The sequence below is a fragment of the Panonychus citri genome, unplaced genomic scaffold, assembly GCF_014898815.1.
Source record: "Panonychus citri isolate SS breed McGregor unplaced genomic scaffold, ASM1489881v1 Contig00104, whole genome shotgun sequence".
NCBI lineage: Eukaryota > Metazoa > Arthropoda > Arachnida > Trombidiformes > Tetranychidae > Panonychus > Panonychus citri.
In genome coordinates, this window is record NW_026515509.1 from 1,430,829 (window position 1) to 1,451,634 (window position 20,806).

At 30.5% G+C, this 20,806-nt stretch overlaps 3 protein-coding genes across 3 annotated transcripts in view; 1 reads left to right on the forward strand and 2 right to left on the reverse strand.

Annotated features, from left to right (window-relative positions):
- Positions 1-467: 467 nt before the first annotated feature.
- Positions 468-10,600, forward strand: LOC128389108 (sphingomyelin phosphodiesterase-like). Its single transcript, XM_053348630.1, has 7 exons — positions 468-1,264; positions 7,178-7,363; positions 7,430-7,960; positions 8,718-8,884; positions 9,427-9,537; positions 9,634-10,251; positions 10,324-10,600. The coding sequence occupies exons 1-7, from the start codon at positions 842-844 to the stop codon at positions 10,457-10,459; spliced, it is 2,172 nt and encodes a 723-aa protein (XP_053204605.1). The 5' UTR covers positions 468-841; the 3' UTR covers positions 10,460-10,600.
- Positions 10,601-10,838: 238 nt separating this feature from the next.
- LOC128389110 (beta-galactosidase-like) lies at positions 10,839-18,090 on the reverse strand. The gene is given in 11 exon segments (XM_053348631.1): positions 10,839-11,557; positions 11,740-11,874; positions 12,006-12,241; positions 12,244-12,265; positions 12,333-12,492; positions 12,556-13,076; positions 13,155-13,308; positions 13,412-13,596; positions 15,660-15,993; positions 17,166-17,523; positions 17,742-18,090. Coding segments are annotated over 9 exon segments (2,079 nt in total). The 5' UTR covers positions 15,720-15,993; positions 17,166-17,523; positions 17,742-18,090; the 3' UTR covers positions 10,839-10,951.
- Positions 18,091-18,663: 573 nt separating this feature from the next.
- LOC128388946 (potassium voltage-gated channel subfamily A member 2-like) overlaps positions 18,664-20,806 on the reverse strand; it is a 56,372-nt gene continuing 54,229 nt past the window's right edge. Inside the window, exons 4-5 of the mRNA XM_053348417.1 lie at positions 19,436-20,180; positions 18,664-19,389 (exon numbers count right to left, since the gene is read on the reverse strand). Of these exons, the coding sequence (XP_053204392.1) occupies positions 18,914-19,389; positions 19,436-20,180 (1,221 nt within the window). The 3' untranslated portion in view covers positions 18,664-18,913. The remainder of the gene's footprint in view (positions 19,390-19,435; positions 20,181-20,806) is intronic.

Consider the following 20,806-nt stretch of genomic DNA (forward strand, 5'->3'; position numbering starts at 1 on the left):
TTCAAATGAGACATAATCTTGAAAGTGTAACCATGAAAACTGAAGTTAATGGATCATCAAGTTTACTTCATCTCTACAAGAACTTAATCCATATTAACCACTTTGCATCTTCATTCATCATCACCTTCTCATCTTCTCATCTTCTCTATCATGTTATCGTTATCTCAATCACCCTCTTTTCTTTTATCATTTCGTTTCACTTTTATTTCGATTTTAATCTTTCCCATCTTAAAGAAAATTAATGTTACCATGTTGACGGTCGCGCGCTTCAACGAGTTCGCGTTTATTTCGTCAATTTAAACTAGTTCCAAATCTTGTAACTCCCTCTCCTTTTATCTCTCTCATTATCATTATCATCATAATCTCCCACTCTCTCCCCTTCCTCTTCCTCTTCCTTCATCTTCTTTCGAACTTTTTTCTTACCTTTCTCTCTCTCTCTCTCTCTCTCTCTCTCTCTCTCTCTCTCTCTCTCTCTCTCATGTTACTGATACTAAAAAAAGTTTTTTTTTTATTTCACTTTCAAACTTCGTGAAGTCGCTAATCAACAATCAATTGACAATCGACAAGAAAAAGGATTTATTGTTTTTTCTCAACTTAATCATCACCAGAGGAGATAAATTTGTGCTAAATTGTTCAATGGATTAACTGGTCAACCAACTAACAGAAGCTGAACTTTGATTGATTTGAATTAATTGCAACTTCTTCAAGGGAGATAATAGTAATTCATAGTTGATATAACTTCACATGTGCTAATCAGTGTTAATTGTTACAAAGTTTTGATAAAATGTCTCGTTATTCAACAAGACGATGATTATTATTACACTTGATAGTTTTATCAACAATGAAAACTACTTTTACAATCAGTGGTAATAATTGGTGTCTATTGATACTGTTTACATTAACCATTATCTGGTTAAATGAGTGTCAAGTCGTTAATTGTTCACAATCCGAATCAATATTTTCAATCAGCTCAATTTGGAGAAAATTTCGCAATTGGTCAACTTGGAATCTACACTTAACTCCTTTTACTCTTCCATGGCAATCATCCTCATCTTCATCATCATCTTCAACAAGTTATCGTGTTGATGGTTATCATCCATTATCATCATCAACTAATCAACAAGATTCAAAACAATTAGACACCAATGATAATGAAAACAATTTAATATTCGGATCATTTGGACCTCATCTCACACTTAAATTACGTGAATCAATTACAACATTAACTAATCAACATGGATTAAGCCGAGCTAATTTTGTTAAGGTAAGCAATCAATTGTCAAAAATTAAACTAAATCAATTTTAATTTTTCAATGAAATGCTAATAACTCAATCATAATTAATCTTAAGCCTGAAAATAGTCAATCGTTACTGTAACTTGATTGTCAAAAGTTGTTACATGATTATAATTAGCTGGTTACTTACTTTAATAGTAATTAAGCATTTTGAACAAACAACAAGAAGAAGAAAAAATCCCGTTACAATTAAGCATCAATTCATGAAAGTCAGATTGATTATTAACTAATCGTAATATTAATAACAATCAACTTATCAGAAAGAAAGTTTAATTTAGTAAAAGTTTCACTCTCTCTTTTTTCCTCTTTGATTAACAATCTCAATTGATGATAAATCATTATCAATTAATTGTTGCTTAACTGTTTCCTATCCAACAGTTAGTTAATTGTACCGTAAAATGATATTAAGTTTGATTAATATCAAACCCTAATCCAGTACAGCACAAAATCAACAACAATTAACTTTAAAAATGAAAATGTAATCACTTGAAACAAACTTTTTGTATATTTAACTACAATTATAATTATTACTATTAATAGCAATTTACTAATAATAATAATAATGATACATTAGTTGTAGATTTCATCATTTGAATTAAAACAATCAACAGGTAATTATTGAACTGTTCCATCTTAAAATTTAAAAATATTTCCAACTAAATAATAATTAACAAACCCTTTTCACTAATCTAACTTAAAATTTTAATTGTTTCAAAAATGAGATCTCAAATGAGTTTCTCAGATAATCTAAATGAGATCTCAAAACGAGTTCTCATAGTGAGATTTCAATTTGTTTCTCAAGTTAATCTTGGATTAACTCTATCTCTATTCTTTACTTTACTATCAATTAACCTCTGACCTCGAGGGTACTCTGAACACTCACTGTCCAGATGTCCTTTATCCTCTCTATCTTCCAACGGTCATTTTGACCTAAAAAGGACTCAAATTATTAACGAGTTCAGTTTGTGTTTTAAAATATAACCATCTCCATGTTGGAATCTTCCTTCCTTTTCAGTAGAGAAAGTTTTGTATTAAAATAAAGTTTTTTTCATTAAAATAAAAATTAACTCTACAAATTTGGCGCATTCGACAGGATTGCGAAGATGTCCAACAAGTTTAAATTTTATTTTGTTAAAGCTGAAAATCAGCAAATCAAATTATCTAAGTACAAATTGTTCGCTGATAGTGATTGGACAATTGTCGATAATCAACATCGTGATAGTTCATCTCATCAGGTATTATTTTCGAAGCCCTCCGTAGCGTCCGCTCTCGAAAATTTTACTCATCATCGAACTCTCACTGTTCAACTCAATGCAGATGAATCATCACCTTATCTCAACAATGACTTTGGCAGTGTTCTTAGTGATGAAAATGATCTAGAAGTGGAAAGTGTTCCTTCCACTCAATCATCAGGTGCATCGCAAGATTCACTAGTGCTTCAAGCCGTAGCTGAGATGATAAAAGCTCAACAAGAAATGTTCAACAATACTCTAAAGTGTTTTCAAGAATCTCTTCGACCATTAGCAACTCAAAAAATTCATCGAATGGAAATATCCAAGTTTGATGGAAAAACCGAAGATGCTAAGACTTGGATGTGTACATATGAAAAAATGTGCGATCACAATAATTGGAGAGAAGATAAGGCCAAAGTGAATGGACTCAAATCTAATCTTGAAGGCAACGCGCTAAAATGGTTCAACAGTATGATTAGAGACAATATTAGTGAGGATTGGGAACTGTGGAAAAGCTCATTTCTGAGATCATTCGGTCATAATCGAGTGAGTTGTGCATCTTTAGCATTAAAATGGGAGTATCGAAGTGGTGACATTTTTGATTACTACTATGACAAACAGCGACTGATACAACTTGCATTTCCGGACATAGATGATTTCAACTTTGTGACCATGGTTCTACTTGGCTTACCAGATGAAATTCAAAATCAACTTTCTTCCCGTCAACTCTCAACCAAACAAGAATTACGAGAAGCACTTGAAACAATCAAACCACCTCGATCGGGTAAGTCTCATCCTCCTAACGGCAAGGGTAGCAACAAACCTCCTAATAAAAATCAAAGTTCTAACCAAAATCAATCGAACAAACCATCAGATGGGTTTATTTCCTTGAATTCCCCTGAAAAAATAGAGATTTCTGAATTAGATTTAAATCTTACTCAAAATGAGATCTCAAATGGAGATATCAAAATGAGCACTCAAAATGAGATCTCAAATGGAGATATCAAAATGAGCACTCAAAATGAGATCTCAAATGGAGATATCAAAATGAGCACTCAAAATGAGATCTCAAATGGAGATATCGAAATGAGCTCTCAAAATGAGATCTCGAATGGAGATCCCAAAGTGAGATCTCAAAATGAGGAATCAAATTTTGCTAACACTTTTGATGAAAGTATCAATGTTTGTGATCCTAAAACATTCGTTTTAGTTAATGGTCAATCGTTTCAATGTGTATTAGATTCTGGTTCTGACAAAAGTTTTATTCGATCTGATGTAGTTTTTAAAAACAACTGGAAATATACTAAATATCAACAAGTAACAAGACAAATCAATGGTGATTTATTCAACTCTGATAAAATTTGTGAAGCCAAAGTTAGTTTCAATGAGAGATCAGCAAAAATAAACTTGTTACTTCTTGATACTCTTCCTTTACCAATCATTTTAGGTTACTCAGATTTAAATGCTTTAGGCATCAAATTATGTCAAGATTCCAATAATTCATTTCTCACCTTACCATTAATCGAAAGTCATGATGATGTTCGAAGTAATTTTCCGAATTTATGTTTAGACGAATTGCCTGATTCAATTAATTTTGTTGATTTTAAACTAAAAGAATCGCATTCAATTGTACGTTGTAAACCATACTCAATGTCTGCTCATAAATTAGCTTATGCTAGAGAGAAGATTAAGAATTTAATTGAACGAAAAATTATCACCAATTCAACTTCGAGTTATGCATCACCAGTTACTTTTGTTCCAAAAGAAAATGGTGAATTAAGATTTTGCATTGATTATAGAGAAATTAATAAGCAAACAGATTTAGATCCATTTCCTTTTCCTTTAATCGATAATATTATCTCCTTATTTGGAGGATGTCAATACTTTTCAAAAATAGATCTGAAAGAAGGATTTTGGCAATTACCTTTGTCAAAAGAGACAAGAAAATTCTCAGCATTTGTTACACCATTCGGTCATTATGAATGGAATCGTTTACCATTCGGATGGAAAAATAGCCCTTCCATCTTTCAGAGACACATGAATAATATTCTATCTGATTTGCTAGAAACAGGAAAAGTGTGTGTTTACATAGATGATATTTGTGTAGGTTCGAAGACTAAACAAGAATGTCAACAACTTACTTACCAAGTTCTGAGTAAACTTAATGCAGCTAACATGGTAATTAATCTCGATAAATCAGAATTCATGAGACCCTCAGTTAAGTTTCTCGGTCGAGTTATCGACGGAAATACAAAAACAACCAAAGTTGAATCAATTGAGAAAGTTAGAAAAATGTTACCACCTCACGATCTACACTCAATCAGACAATTTACAGGATTGACAGGTCATTTTCGTTCTTTTATCAAAGATTATGCTTCAATTGCCAGGCCTTTAGATAAATTGAAAAGAAAAAATGAGCCATTTGTTTGGACTGAGGACTGTCAAAAATCATTTGATCAGTTGAAAACATTAATAACTTCCAACCCAATTCTTAGTCTACCAGATTCTGAATTACCTTTTGAATTGTGTACCGATGCTAGTGGACTTGGTTCAGGCTCTGTTCTTTATCAAAGAGACACGACAAAGCCTAAGAATCAACAATTAAGAGTTATTGGTTACCAATCATACACCTTTTCAAAACAAGAAATAAATTATTCAATCACAGAAAAAGAAGCACTTGCAGTCATAAAAGCAGTAAAATATTTTCGAACATTTTTAGAAGGTCGATCATTTGTTGTTCATACTGATCATGCAGCTCTAGCTTATCTCATGAATCTGAAAGAACCAAAAGGACGATTAGCTAGATGGCAATTGTTCTTAATGTCTTACGATTTAAAAATAGATCATAGACCAGGTCGATTACATTCAGATGCTGATGCATTGTCGAGACTTTGCTTAGAACCATTTGCTTATGCATTACTTTCATCGAACTTTTCTTATTTAAAAACGAGTTCTCAAAACGAGATCTCAAATGGAGAGATCGAAATGAGCTCTCAAAATGAGATCTCAGAACGAGAAATCAAAATGAGCTCTCAAAATGAGATCTCAGAACGAGATCCCAAAGTGAAACCTCAAAATGAGTTCTCAAGGCAAATTGAATCTAAACCTTTAGAAAAGACTAAAATCAATGAAATTTTGAAAGCTTATCATGATGATAGAGACTCAGGTGGTCACGGTGGATATTGGCGAACATATCATAAGATAAAAAGCCGCTTCCATTGGCCAGGTATGAAGAGAGATATCGTTGAATACATAAAAACTTGTCATCTTTGTCAGTTGAATAAACCAAAGCCTAAATTTGACCCACCTTTTCTACCCCATCATTCCAAAATACCCTTTGATACTGTTCATATTGATTTTGGTGAACTAGAAAAGAAATCTGATGTCAATAAAAAGACTAAATCATTCTTGCTGTTAGTCGATGAGGCTACTCGTATTGTCGCGGGAAAAGCCATGAAAGAATCTTCATTGGCTGTAATTAATTTTCTCGATTCATTCAGTAGAATTGACCAAATAAAAGTAATTGTTTCTGATAATGGCACCGCATTCACGTCACGTGAAATGAAGAATTGGACTGTTACCAGAGGAATCAAGCTTCGCTACACCTCACCTTACCATCCAGCAGCTAATGGTTTAGTTGAAAGAAAAATGAGAGACATTAAAACATTCATTGGATTATATAGAGAATCTGGAATTGATTGGAAGGGTCTACTCTCTTCCGCTATTTCCTACTCTAATCGAAGTTATCACTCAGTAATCGGATGTACACCCTGGTACAAGTTGTACGGTGAAGGTCCAATCTTACCAGCAGACGAGAAATTTGGATTGCAATTAAATCAAATAGCATCAGAAAAACCAAAAGATGAAAATTCTATATTGAAAATACGAAAAATGAACGACAAAAGAACCAATGGTAAAATCGAAATCAAAATCGGAGATAAAATTTTGGTAAAATATTCATATCAAGGTAAAAAGCGAGTTCAAAAAGGACCATTTGAAGTTCAAGAAATTAAAAGTTTTGGTGGTAATCCAAAGACGATCACATATACCGACGATAATGGAAAGGAACAAATTGCTCACATCTCAAACATAACCCTTTATCATGAACGGAGTCATGACTTAATTAAGTAGGGGGAGATGAACTGTTCCTATCTTAAAATTTAAAATATTTCCAACTAAATAATAATTAACAAACCCTTTTCACTAATCTAACTTAAAATTTTAATTAGTTCTCAAAATGAGATCTCAAAATGAGCTCTCAGAGTTAAATCTCAAAATGAGATCTCAAAACGAGTTCTCATAGTGAGATTTCAATTTAAGCTCTCAAGTTAATCTTCGGATTAACTCTATCTCTATTCTTTTACTTTACTATCAATTAACCTCTGACCTCGAGGGTACACTCTGAACACTCACTGTCCAGATGTCCTTTATCCTCTCTATCTTCCAACGGTCATTTTGACCTACAAAAAGGGACTCAAATTATTAACGAGTTCAGTTTGTGTTTTTAAAATATAACCATCTCCATGTTGGAATCTTCCTTCCTTTTCAGTAGAGAAAGTTTTTGTATTAAAATAAAGTTTTTTTCATTAAAATAAAAATTAACTCTACAATTATTATACTAAATTGTAACAATTTAATCTTGACAATTAGGTTATCGAGGATATGAAAAATGGTATATCATCATCGGCATCATGTATGGCTTGTTTTGCTGCAACTGAATTATATCAATCACCAATGTATTCAAAGATTGGATTATCATCAGCAATTAAGACAACATGTAATTCATTGAGATTACAAAAGAGTGAAGTTTGTGATGGAATAGCTGAAAACTATGTTGTAAGTAAATTAATCAACAATTAAAGTATCAAAAGATTAATCAAGTTTGTAACTTTTAATTTACAGGATGATTTAGATTACATTGGAATCCATACCAAGTTAACTGCTAACGAAATGTGCTCAACACTATTAGGTGGTAATTGTGCCTTAGCATCTTCATCATTAAAAACAAACTGGTCAATTCATTTACCTGATAAGGTTGAATTGGTTAATCAATCACCTTATCGTAATGATATTAATAATAATAATCAACTAATCAAATCATCAACAGATCAATTAAGGATAACCAAAGTACTTCACATAACCGATATTCATGCTGATCTCTTTTATTCACCGGGTTCTAATGCTGAATGTGGGAAACCCGTTTGTTGCCGATCCAAGGATATTCTATCAACAACATCTTCTAATGATAGACAATTAGATGAATCATCTTCTAATCCACCTTTATCTTCACCATCATCATCACTTACTAGTGATTCTGTTGATAGTTTATTCAAAAGACGATCAGCTGGTTTCTGGGGCGATTATGGTAAATGTGACACCCCAGTAGCTACTGTAATCAGTGCCTTGCAAAATATTGCCTCTAATCATCCTGATGTAAGTTAATTATTTTCCTCTTTAATTAATTGTCATCAAATTCACCAATGATATTGAATCTTTCATCCGAAAGTGTATCAACTCTTTCGGCCAATCACTGAATCAATTTTTCCCCATTCATTTTCAGCATAAATGTCCTAGTATATTGTTGGTTAATTGTGATTACATTGAATATTAATCTTTAAACTATTATTATCATATTATAAATCAAAAGGTATTGCAAATTAAATTATCATTAGATGTAATTGTAAGTAATTGAAAGGTTAATTATAATTATTCATTGAAGCAAATCTTTACCTTACAATTGTACCTCCTATTTAATCATCAACAATATAATTGTAATTATGATGATTATCATCATTATTTCAATCACTCTGTACATTCAATGATCATTTTGAATAATAATAATCTAATAATAATCTTATTCAGGTAAAATTAATCTCTGAAAAAAAAATCCCTTCAGTTTAAATAATCTGATTGTTGTCCCAAAGAAAAACAGATTAATAATCTGAGGAGATTAATTGTTAAACAATTAGTTGTTAAAGTTAATCTTAAATTAATTTAATAACAAAAAAAAACAGATTAACTGAAAATGTTAAATTAACATGACGATTAACATGAATTTCAATCTAATCAAGTGAATTAAATATTTTTTTTCATTCCATCATGAAAATGAACATTAACTGATTTCTCTTGGGAGTCTAATTGAAACTCTTATGATTAATTAATAATGAATTTTCTTTTAATTGTTAATCAGGTTGATTATTGGCTCTGGACGGGTGACATTGGACCTCATGATATTTGGAACTCTAGTCGAAATGAAATTCTGAACCATGTTCGATATATAACTCATCTAATTAAACAATATGCTTCGGTTCCAGTTTTCCCTGTAATTGGTAATCATGAGGGATTTCCAGCCAACAGGTAATAATAATTGAGAACCAGAACTACGATTAACAATTAATGTTACAACAATTAAAATAATTTGCAACATTAAGTGACCACTAACAAAATATTAATCTCATTTACTGTTAATACCTTGATATTGGCCATTGATTTTGATACGTTCAAGTTAAATGATTCATTATTTAGTTAATCTATTACAATTTGAATCAATGATTAGTCAATCATGATGATGATTATGATTGTAACTTAAATTGCTAATTAGTTAATGAATTACCGTTATGTGGTTCAGTTAATTTCTTTCAGTTAGAATTAAAATTTTCGCATTGACAACTTGATTTTGTGATTTTCTCCTTATTGTCAATTACTAATCAGATTTAATTGTCAATTACTTGATCACTTCCTTGTCGATTTAATTATTAATTGTCACTTTCTTTTTAACTCATTTGTGGTTAAATTGAGACTATAAGTCAATTGTCTCAAGTTGCAATAATTATTCAATTTTAATCATTTTCGTCTACATTATCATTTGATTACTAATTGTTTCCTTAATTTTAATTTAGTTTTCCACCCCCTGGTATCTCAGGTCATTTATCTGCTTCCTGGTTATATGAGGTATTGGCTATTGAATGGTCAGTTTGGCTTCCAGAGACTGCATTGGCAACCCTACGAATGTAAATAGTAAACAGTTGATTTAATTGATCCAATTTGACTAATTATTTTCATCTATTTATTGCTCATTTTAATTAATAATTAACTAACTTTATTAGAGGAGGTTATTACTCTTTACCTTTGTCTCCTGGATTACGTTTGGTTGCATTGAACACTAATTATTGTGCTCGTCTTAACCCTTGGACACTATTTGACCCTCAAGATCCTGGTGGTCAATTGAAATGGTTGGTGGGTCAACTTTACGAAGCTGAAATACTTGGTGAAAAGGTTCAAATTGTGGGTCACATTGCACCGGACAATAGAGAGTGTACCTCATCTTGGGTTGACAATTTTCTGCAAATTGTTGACCGTTTTCAAGAAACAATAGTGTCCCAATTTTATGGACACACTCATCGAGATGAGTTTCGTGTCTACTATTCCCCACGAACCGGAGCACCGATAGGAAACGCTTACATAGGACCAAGTATAACCTCATTCAAGGGTAACAATCCAGCCTACAGGTTGTACCACACCTCGACTCAAGGCTCAGTGATTAACCATGAAACCTATTTTTTCAATTTAACTCAAGCCAATACAAATGGACTCTATGGTCCAGTCTGGAGGTTAGCTTATAATGCTCTGGTTGACCTCAAGATACCTTCACTTGACCCAATAAATTGGGATCTATTTATTCAAAGATTAATTTCCAATGAACGAGATTTCCAAAAATTTTATCAGTAAGTAAAGGAAAACAAAACAATTCCCGAGTTTGAATCACAATCAACTAATCAATTCCTTTTTCCCATCAGATTATTTTCTCGTTTCAGTGATGTTACCCTGTACAAACCATGCACCTTATCATGTAAACAAGAAATTATTGATGAGCTTAAAGTTTATGTTTCTTGGCGTAAATTGCCCAAAGCATTTCGCAAAAATCATAGTTAATTAACAATCAACCAAACTGATTACCAATTTTTTTTAATCATCTTCTCATCTCAATACAAGTTGACGTTTGTTTCATCATCCTAATATTATTTTTTGTTATTATCCATCACAAAGTAAGTTATAAATATTTTATCATCTCCATCATCATCATCATTGTGTTTATAATTGTATTAATTGAAAATGTAAATAAAAAAGAAACGCAATAATTAAATTACATAAATCTCTCGATTTTTGTAACTAATTTAGACGAAAATTGTTAACTTTCAAAAGTTAATTGTTACTGATTAAAGAGTGTAACAAAATATTTTATAGTTAACACAGAAAGAGTTGATTAAAATGATGTTGTTTGATTGATGATGTTGTTTTTTGTTAATGTTGATGTGATTTGAATGTATAATAGTTTTGTTTATATACCAAAATGAACAAAAAAAAAGTTATATTATCAATTGTGTTGATAAAAATAAAATTAAAAACAATCAATAATCAGCTAGATTAAAGTTGATTGTTGACCTGTAATTTGGATAACCAATAATCGTAAGTTTTAACATTTGAAAAAGGTATTGATCCATTGAGAATTGGTTGTGACTGGAATTGAATTGTAATCGGTTTATCAGCTGATGATGATGATGAGTTAATTTGGAGAGTCTCCAATATGGTAAGTAGATTATAATCTGGATAAGATTTAAACCAAACTCCTGGAACATAAAGTGTCACTTGAGGTCCAGTGTGAGGCCAATATTTTCCCAAAAGATGACCATTAAATCCAACAATTCCTTTGGTAAAGTTACTTAAATTTAAAAAAGTGTCACTTGGTTTGACACCAACAGGAAGTTGAAAACTACTACCGAAAATTGCTGGATATTTAACTACTTCCGGTGAGGGAGAAATAGATTGTGGGGGTGGAGATTCATTGGTCACTAATTGTGTCTTGTTAATTTCAATACTTCCATTATCATGATGATTATTATGTTCATCAGTGTATTTATTTTTCACCAAATGATTAGTAACTGAATCCATTAAGTTTCCCAATTTTTGATAATAAATATGAGTCCAATTGGTAATTGTAATTGCTCCCAATTTAACATCTCCAATGATACCCTGCAAATCACAATTAGAGAGAGAGAGAGAGAGAGAGAGAGAGAGAGAGAGAGAGAGAGAGAGAGAGAGAAACCATAACAATTAAAGTTGAAAGCGTAAAGAAAAAAAAATCAATATAATTGATTCAAATGATTTCAATTGTAATAGATTTTCGTATTCATAATCAACGTTGATTAAATTACCTTTTCCTCACTAATATAACTTCCATATGAGATTCGACCTTCATTCTCAACAATTAAATCTAATCGTGAACCTAATCGAGCCTCGATTGGTAATGAGTTAATCGAAACAGCTCTTGATAATACTCCTTGAAGTTTCTGTTAGAAAAATACAATTAATATATAATAACAATTATCTTAATATTACATGTATAGAAAATGGATAATTAATCCATTTAATTACTAAATTTCAATTAGTAATTATCTTATTAATAATAGTATATAATTACCCCATCAACAAGGACAATTGCACGATCTCTAAGAGTCTTAATTGTCAATAGACTAGGATCACTTGGAGTACAATTAATTAAACTTGAATAAACCACAAAACCAGTTGATACACCAAGAGCTTCAAAGGACATTGGTAAATTGTTAATTTTAATTTGTCCACCTTTAATTATTGTATTCCAATCCCACACTAGGTCAGCGGTAATGGTCAATGACATTTTAGGACTCACTTCAGGTCAATTAAATGATCAACAGGAAAATACTGAGAGTCAAGTAAATTGAGTTGATTATAATATTTGTAAGATTTAATTAAGATCAATTGTTTTTACCTTTGAAATTGTTGATCTAATTGCAAAATATTTACTTGTTAAATCACCAGATTCAGTTATTGGTGAATCATAATCATAACTGGTTGGTTGTGGTTGATAATTAGCACCATAATTAGCACCAGCACCAAGGTCAAAATTGGTTCCACCATGAAACATATACCTGGATAATCAATATCTTGATATTAAATTGTTGAATAGTTGAACAATTTAAATGATAACTTACATATTGACAGAGACATTTTTTGATAGTAAAGTGTCTAATGTAAGGGCAACTAAACTATCAGAGGTAACTGAATGAGGCTCTGCCCAATGGTCAAGCCATCCTGTATAATATTCAGAGTTAACCAATGGTCCATTAGGTTGTACCGATCTTAAATACGAATAGGAAAGATTTACATCAGCCCCTGGTCCAAAATCAATTGTCGCCAATGTACCATTGATTTGTCCACATTTAAGGTAGTTTAAACCATTACCATCGGTAGTGAATAGAACGACATTGTTATTGGTCAAGTTGACCATCAAATCTCGAAGATAATAAGTATAATTGTAATCACAGGCAAAGTAACTTCCATATTCATTTTCAACCTGCATCATTATCACCGGTCCACCATTGTTGTAAAGGTAAGGTTCAAGTCGAGGTAGAAGATAATTAAACCACCGGCTAACATAGGACAGATAAACAGGATCACTGGTTCGTATTTTCATCAATGGATCAACCTTTAATAGCCATGAAGGTAAACCACCCTTTGGAAACAATTAACAAAGATATTAATAGAAAGAAGAAAAAAAAATCTAATAATCAATAATGGTCAATCTAATTACCATGTCACGTTCAGCACAGATATAAGGTCCAGGCCGTAAGATGACCAGTAGATTATTTTCCTTGGCAATTTCAATGAATTTAAATATATCAAGATTACCACTGAAATCATATGGTCCTCCATTGATTGGTTCATGGGATCGCCATTCAATGTATCTGAAAAGTAAATGATGGACAATTAGTTAATTAGTTGGTCCATATGATTGACTGGACATTTGATGATAGAGAAAAAAAAACAAATAATTAATATTCAACGTACGTTTGGACAGCATTGAGTCCTGCTTTTTTCATCTTCATCATCCTATCTGACCAATATTCAACTGGAACCCGGAAATAATGAAGTGACCCGGAAATGTAGGTAAAGGGTTGTCCATCTTTAAGGAAGGTATTGTTTGACCAATCAATGTCAAATGAGCGTTTTTGTTGCTGCTGACCAACTGAAATCTATCAACCATCAAAAATTATCAAATTCAAAACAAAATCAATCATTAATCATCATCAATTGTATTAATATTTTTAATAATTGCTCAGTATTTTGATGATGACAATCAATGACAAAACAATTAATACTTAATCACATGGGATAGTATAATGATGATTAACTTGATTGTATAGATTTGAAAATCAAGGGTTTTCCTGTTGAGATAAAACCAGCTAACAGCAGACAATTTAATGACAATCAGTAAATTAATAGATTACAACAACAATCAACTCCACCCAAGTGATGAGTAGATTTAAGGTAAAAATTGGCTTCATTAATTTTCAAACGTTCATTTCATTTCCATTGATAGTTGATCAAGTAAATCAAATGATTAACGATCAACAATTAATCATAATCAATAAAAACAGAAAATCTTTTGTCTTTCATTCATAGTGAATCAATATAAGAAAAATGATCATAATCAGTTAATTGTCATCATACTTAATTGTCCTAATCACAAGTATTCAAAGTTGTCACATAATAATAGTTAGTTAATTAACTGGGCAAAAATTTTTACCAATCATTCAATACTTATCATTGTTATTGCTCAATACTCACATACACTTAATTGTCAACAATTAAACAATCATCATCAATGAAAGTTAATTGGACAATTAATATAATGATACAATTGGATTAATTGATTAAAAATCAAATTACAAATTGTTTACTTAATTGTTTATTTTATATTAACTCTCTCATAACATTTGACCTAAACTAATTAAAAGCAGTAACCTTATTGATTAGTTTAATGATAATTGAACAATTAACATTGGATTAAGAAGAAAGTTAAACTAAATTAATCAATTAATTGTTAAGTATAAAAGCGTAATCATAAAATAAATACAGTTAATTGTGAATAAAGTAAACAGATCATCTAGTTAATTTTAAACAAACTTATTTAACTAATAAAATTAAATTGACAATCAGTTATAATATAATTAATTGTAATCAATATTTAAATGATAAGTAATATTTATCCCACACACAAACACATCATATTATATCATTTAACATTACGATGGATACAATTAAATTGATGATAATAATAACAATTTATATTGATCAAGTTTGATCACATCATCATCAACAACAATTAATTAATCAACAAATAAAAATATAAAGTAACATTACAATTAAGATGGAAACCAAGTTGACATTGGAGGATAAACATCAAAATTAAGGTTACATATTAAATTGATTTGAATTGAGTTGAAGCAATTAAGTTGATGATCTTACATCATATTGTGATTAACATCAATTTGATCAGAAATAGACTTAGGATGATGGGGAGAAGAGTAAACTGGATGTATCTTCAGGGAGAAAGTGAGTAACTGAGAGAGAGAAAGCAATTTCTTCAATAAGATGCTCATACGAAATCCAAAGGAACCCAAAGAAAGAGTAAGTTTCAATTTGATTTGGTTCAATAAAACCATTTATCAGATAACTTCATCATCTTCATCATTGTTATCATCAGAATGGTAAAGAGATGAAGAGAGAGAGAGAGAGAGAGAGAGAGAGTTAACCTTAACAGAGGAATTGACAAAATGATTGGAACTACGAGTGAAAAAATGGCGACTGAAGATGAGGATGAAAATGTAAGAAGAAAAAGATAAACAAACAAGTAAACAAGAAAAAAGAAAACTTTTTTTTCTTCTTTCTATTATGTTAGATTTTTCTATTCTCATTGTATTTTGTGTCAATTTTTTACCCCATTCAATTGATATTATCATCATAATCTATCCAATGTTATGTATTAGTCAAAGTGAATCCTTTTTTATTGTAATTTAAATCATTGACAATAACAATAACATAACAATTAATGATGCATTAAATTGTAAACATATATATATTTTTTTTCCTTGTCAAGAACAGAATTGAAAGAAAGTGATGATTACAAGTGAGAATCATCATGATTATCATCATCATCTTGGTGATGATATCATGTTAAGAGAGAAAAGTTATATCACAATTTAACATTTAATTATAATTGGTTGAATTAATTAAGAGGTGAGTACAAACTTACCTGTACAAAGAGGAGGAGGAGGAGGAGAGTCAATAAACTCATGATATGAATTGAATTCATTGATGTTTTTTTTGTCTTTTTTTCTGATGTATCACTGATGATGATTTCAAGGTATGAATATGAAAACTAAAGATGATGTTGATAATGATGATGAGATGGTTAAAGTTGACTGATTCAGCTTTTACAGAAACTTAATTAGTTTAGGAAAAACTAGTTTCAATTCACTAATTACAAATCAGTCCAATTAAAATTGAGTATAAGGCAAAAAAAATTAACACTGAGATTTAGATTTGATCATTGAATGGAAACACATTCAAACAATTAATAGGAGTATCTGAGGAGTAAAAAAAATCAAGTTGATTTGATTAGTTGATTGTTGCAATATAATTATCAAAATTAGTGATGTTGAGATAATTATTCCAGTAAATATAGTGAAAAAAAGGATCATCCATATGGATTATTATTAATAGACATAAACCAATGACACTTGATTGTTGGAGAGACAAGAGATAAATTAACACTGGACAATTAAGGAGAAATGGATTGAGATGATAATCAATCAATTGATTAAAGAATCAACGAGAGAGAGAAAAAATCAAAACAATCAAGTGATTAAGAAGAGGATGAGCTCAAGTGATTCAATGATTTTGAAAGTGATTAATTGTCAGCATTAATCAGTCAACAGATAAAGAGACAATTAAATCTGATACATTGAGAATGTTTTCTCAATGAAGAAAAAAAGTTCCAAAAGGAAACCGTTAAGATGAAGATGAAGATGAAGATAACAATGATGATAGAAGATGAAAGTCATTGATCAAGAAAATAGACTTTAAAGTGAGCGATATCATTTACTGATTGTTGATCAAGTAAATTTGATTAAAATCGAATTTAGAAAATTTTAATCCATTAGTCTAATTGGAAAAGATAATCAGTAACTAAATCAACACAATTAGCGGTTAATTAAAGCTTTTCTATCAGTAATTCATGGAGATGTGATTCTATTAGTTAATAAATAATAGTTTTGCTAAATTTTCATATTGAAATCACACCATAATTAGTTAATTTTGAGTAATTAATCATTAAGAATCAATATTTCAATGAGAAAATGAAATAAATAAATTTTTTGGTTGGTTATTAAATTTTTTGTCTTAATTACTCACCAATATTGATTAATAAATGTTGTCATCAATTTTTTATCAATTAAGTAATTAGCATTAATTATCTGATGATACAACAATTTAATAGTTAAACCTTTTAATTGTAAATTAAATCATTGGCAATAACACAAGACACACACTTAAGATGACAAGATTACAATTAATGATGCATCAAATTGTAAACATTTCTCATACTCTGTGTCAAAAGCAGTGATTTTCAATGGAGGAAAAAAGTGATAATCATCATCCTCATGGTGATGATGATGATGATATCATGTGTATGTAGGTGGATAAATATTAAATTGTTGTACTACTACTAATTAAATTTGAAAATAAATTAAACACTTACCTTAAAGTCAACAAACTGGTGAGCATGAAAATAAAACTCTCATATTGTTGATTTATATTCATTGGGAAATAAAAGCTCCAGGTATTAACGATGATATAATGGTAATTGTGGACTTTTAGTTGAATTAATCAGTGACCAAAAACCATGTTGACCAAATCTGTCAACACAAGATAATTACAATGAAACCAAAAAGTAGAATAGCCCATGTGTATACATATGAATCTATGACTTGACCAGTGTCCAATTACAAGCAATTAAGAGATGAGCTGAGTCAGGGAAAAGTCTTTGTTTCTCTCTCTCTCTCTCTCTCTCTAATGGTTCCAATCTCAAGGTTCTGTGTCCAAGTCTAATTGTCAACCTGAAATCAAGGAAACATTGAGAATGATTAGTAACAATAGACAAGACACATAAAGAATAGAATAGAATAGAATTTGGAAAAAGAAAAGAGAAAAGAGTGTAAATTTTTGTTCTCTATAAAAACGTAAGTATACAGAGAGAGAGAAATGTTCCCATTAATTGAATCATCAATCTAAATAGAAAATAAATTTGTTCCAAATGGATAATATGTACTTTTACCTTGTAAGTTTATTCCAAAGTAAACTTGTCAATCTCCGTCTTTCTCCTTAACAGGGATAACTCAATTACTATTTACATTTAACTGGAAATAAAAACGAAAAACTAAATTAAAATAATCATGATTCGGATCAACTAACATTATCCAACATTAGATGTTGAAGATTCTAGAAGAGGCAAAAAAAAGTAGATACAAAAGGGTTAACACAACATGGAAAACAATCAATTAACCAGAGAGAATTGATTAAAATCTTTGCAACATATTTCACCAATCTAGAGATTAACACTGATTAAAAGGTGAAGAAAAAAAAAGATGGAGAAATAATTAATTAATAAAAGAAAAAAAAGATTGGGGACAAAGAGGGAAAAATTAATTAATCACAAGATGAAAAAAGAGAAAAAAATTTACCGGTTCACCTTTTTTAGTTCTTTTAAAATCCACCAGATGGCGCCAAAAATTAATTAGAAAATTTTCTTTAATTAAGATAATTGATTAAATTAATTCTAACAATTAGTTTACAATCTCTTGTGTCAATGTTTACTTTCATTTTCTGTTTAAATTAAATTAGAAAAGTAACCTTGTTAATATAACAATTGGTCCATGAAAAGTTTGTATCTTTAAACCAAAACTGAGACAGAAAAAAAAACTCAATCAAATCTCATAATCAAATCGTAAACAATTAACTTAATCAATATAAGATAATTGAAAAGTAAAGATAACTAATAGTAGATATATGTATGTAAGAGTGAATTGTGTCTTTTTTTTTTAATTGTTTTCTGGTCAACAATTAACCAGATTAACCAAAAAAAGTTTGTTGTTATTAAAATGTAAACAAAAATGTGAACAACAACAACAATTAAGCAAATTGATTAATTGGATCGGTGATGAATGATTTAAATGAATTATTTACACAATCAATAAATTGTTTTTCTTTTCGTTTATTAATAATAATTTTCTTATTCTAATTGATTAATCAATGGATGTTGATTTGGGTTCGCACTCGAACACAATAAAACAAAAACAAGAAAACCAAAGAGAGAGAGAGAAAAAGTTAAGTTAATTGTAACCAATAATATCTCGTAACATTGTTGAGAATCAATCATAATCAATAATAATAATAAATGTAATTGATAATAAAGGGACAATAATAATTATTAATAATATCAAATTAAATCTAATTACAATTGTTTACTTTTAGGCAGCTTCGTGAAACATTATTAGTTGAACTCTCATTTGAACGAGAAGCCCCTTGATGTTGTTTTAATTGTTGTTGTTGATTAGTTGTAATATGATGATGATGATGATGATGGTGATGGTGATGGTGACCAATTGTTGATGAAGATGGAGATGTTGAAGATGAGGATGATTGAGATTGTAATTGTTGTTGACTTGATGATAAATTAATATGATTGGTGTAACAATTATGTAATGAGCAATTAGATGTTGAAGTTGACAGAGCAACATTTGAAATCTCATCATGATTAAGATTATGTTTATTAATCCGTTGATTGTTTTGATTGATGTTATTATTAAATTTAAATGAGTTAATTGAATCACTTCGAGAACAATTTGAATTATATTTAATTGATTGTTGAGGTGATAAAGGTTGTAATTGTTGTTGCTGTTGTTGTTGTTGTTGTTGATGTATGTCCAGTTGATTGTGAGCTTTTATTTTGATGATTAGTTGGTGATGTTGGTGAAAAATGAACTGAATGTGTTGATTGAGTTGATTTTTGTTGAGTTAAAGGTTGATGTTGATTGAGAGATGATGATAATTGTTGTGATGGTGGTTGAGATATTGTTGATGAAACGGTTGATTCAAGGGATGAAGATCGTCTTAGTCTATCTGGACCTACGATTGCAGGTAAAAAGGGACAACTAAGAGTGTGGTTCGTGTTGGTTGACTGTAAATTTGATGAATCCATTTCCCGATGGTAAAAATAATTAAAATTGGAAACTATCACAGGAACCGGAAGAGATAAGGTTAGTACACCGGCAATGGCACAAAGTGATCCAACCATTTTACCCCAAAACTCATGGGGAACCATGTCACCATAGCCAACGGTGGTCATAGTGACCACTGCCCACCAGAAAGCGTCTGGAATTGATTTAAAGTATGACCTTTCTGAACCTGCTTCGGCATAATAAACAGCCGATGAGAAAAGGATTACACCGATAAGAAGGAAAAACATTAATAAGGCCAATTCCCGAAGTGAGGCTTTTAAGGTCATCCCAAGGATTTGAAGACCTTTGGAGTGTCGGGATAATTTAAATATACGGAAGACTCGGACCAAACGGATGACCCTCAAAATGGCCAGTGAAGCTCCTTGATTTTGTTTCTCATGAAAAGTCTTGGCAGGATCATCTTTAACCGCGAAAACGGTTCCCAAAGTGATAAAGAAAGGTACAATCGCCATGAAATCGATTGCATTCATTATATCCTGAATTGAGAATTTCATTATCAAGGAAAAATTGTTGAGAGAAGAAAAGAAAAAGATTTCAATCTCGAGAATAATTCAATGGATATTTAACCTGAGGCATAAACAAACAGAGGAAAGGAACTCACTGATTCCAAGATGATAATCATGGTGATTTATCATGAAACTTTATTTTCGAGCTCAAATTTTGTTTCAAAATTTTGAGTTTCTTTTTTTTTCTATCGCTGATGAACATGACCTTCCCTTCAGTTCTGATATCTAGTTAATCTGAATGAATTGTTACCATGATAAAAGGACATTAAATGATTCGATTGATGATAAAGATGATTTTCTTCATCTTCTTCTTCTTCAATGACCATAAAGAAAAATTTGATTTGTATTTCGTTTCCATCACTTGGATTTCAATGAAGAGGATACACTTTGTAAAAAGGAAATGAATCTTTTCCACTTCATCTTTTTTTCTTCTTCCCTTTCTCTCTCACTCTTCCCACCCTGTCATCTTATCCATTGTCTTCATCTTTTCATCATCTTATATCATGAAAATAATGATTTCGAGCCATCCAAATGAACCTAATCAGAATCTAGAACAACTCAGAAAACTTTCACCAATTGACCCATAAAATCAAAAT

Coding starts and splice junctions, on each gene's coding strand:
- LOC128389108 (XM_053348630.1), top strand. CDS start 842: ATGAAAACTACTTTTACAATCAGTGGTAATAATTGGTGTCTATTGATA. Junction 1,265..7,177: donor GCCGAGCTAATTTTGTTAAG/GTAAGCAATCAA, acceptor CTTGACAATTAG/GTTATCGAGGATATGAAAAA. Junction 9,538..9,633: donor GCATTGGCAACCCTACGAAT/GTAAATAGTAAA, acceptor TAACTTTATTAG/AGGAGGTTATTACTCTTTAC.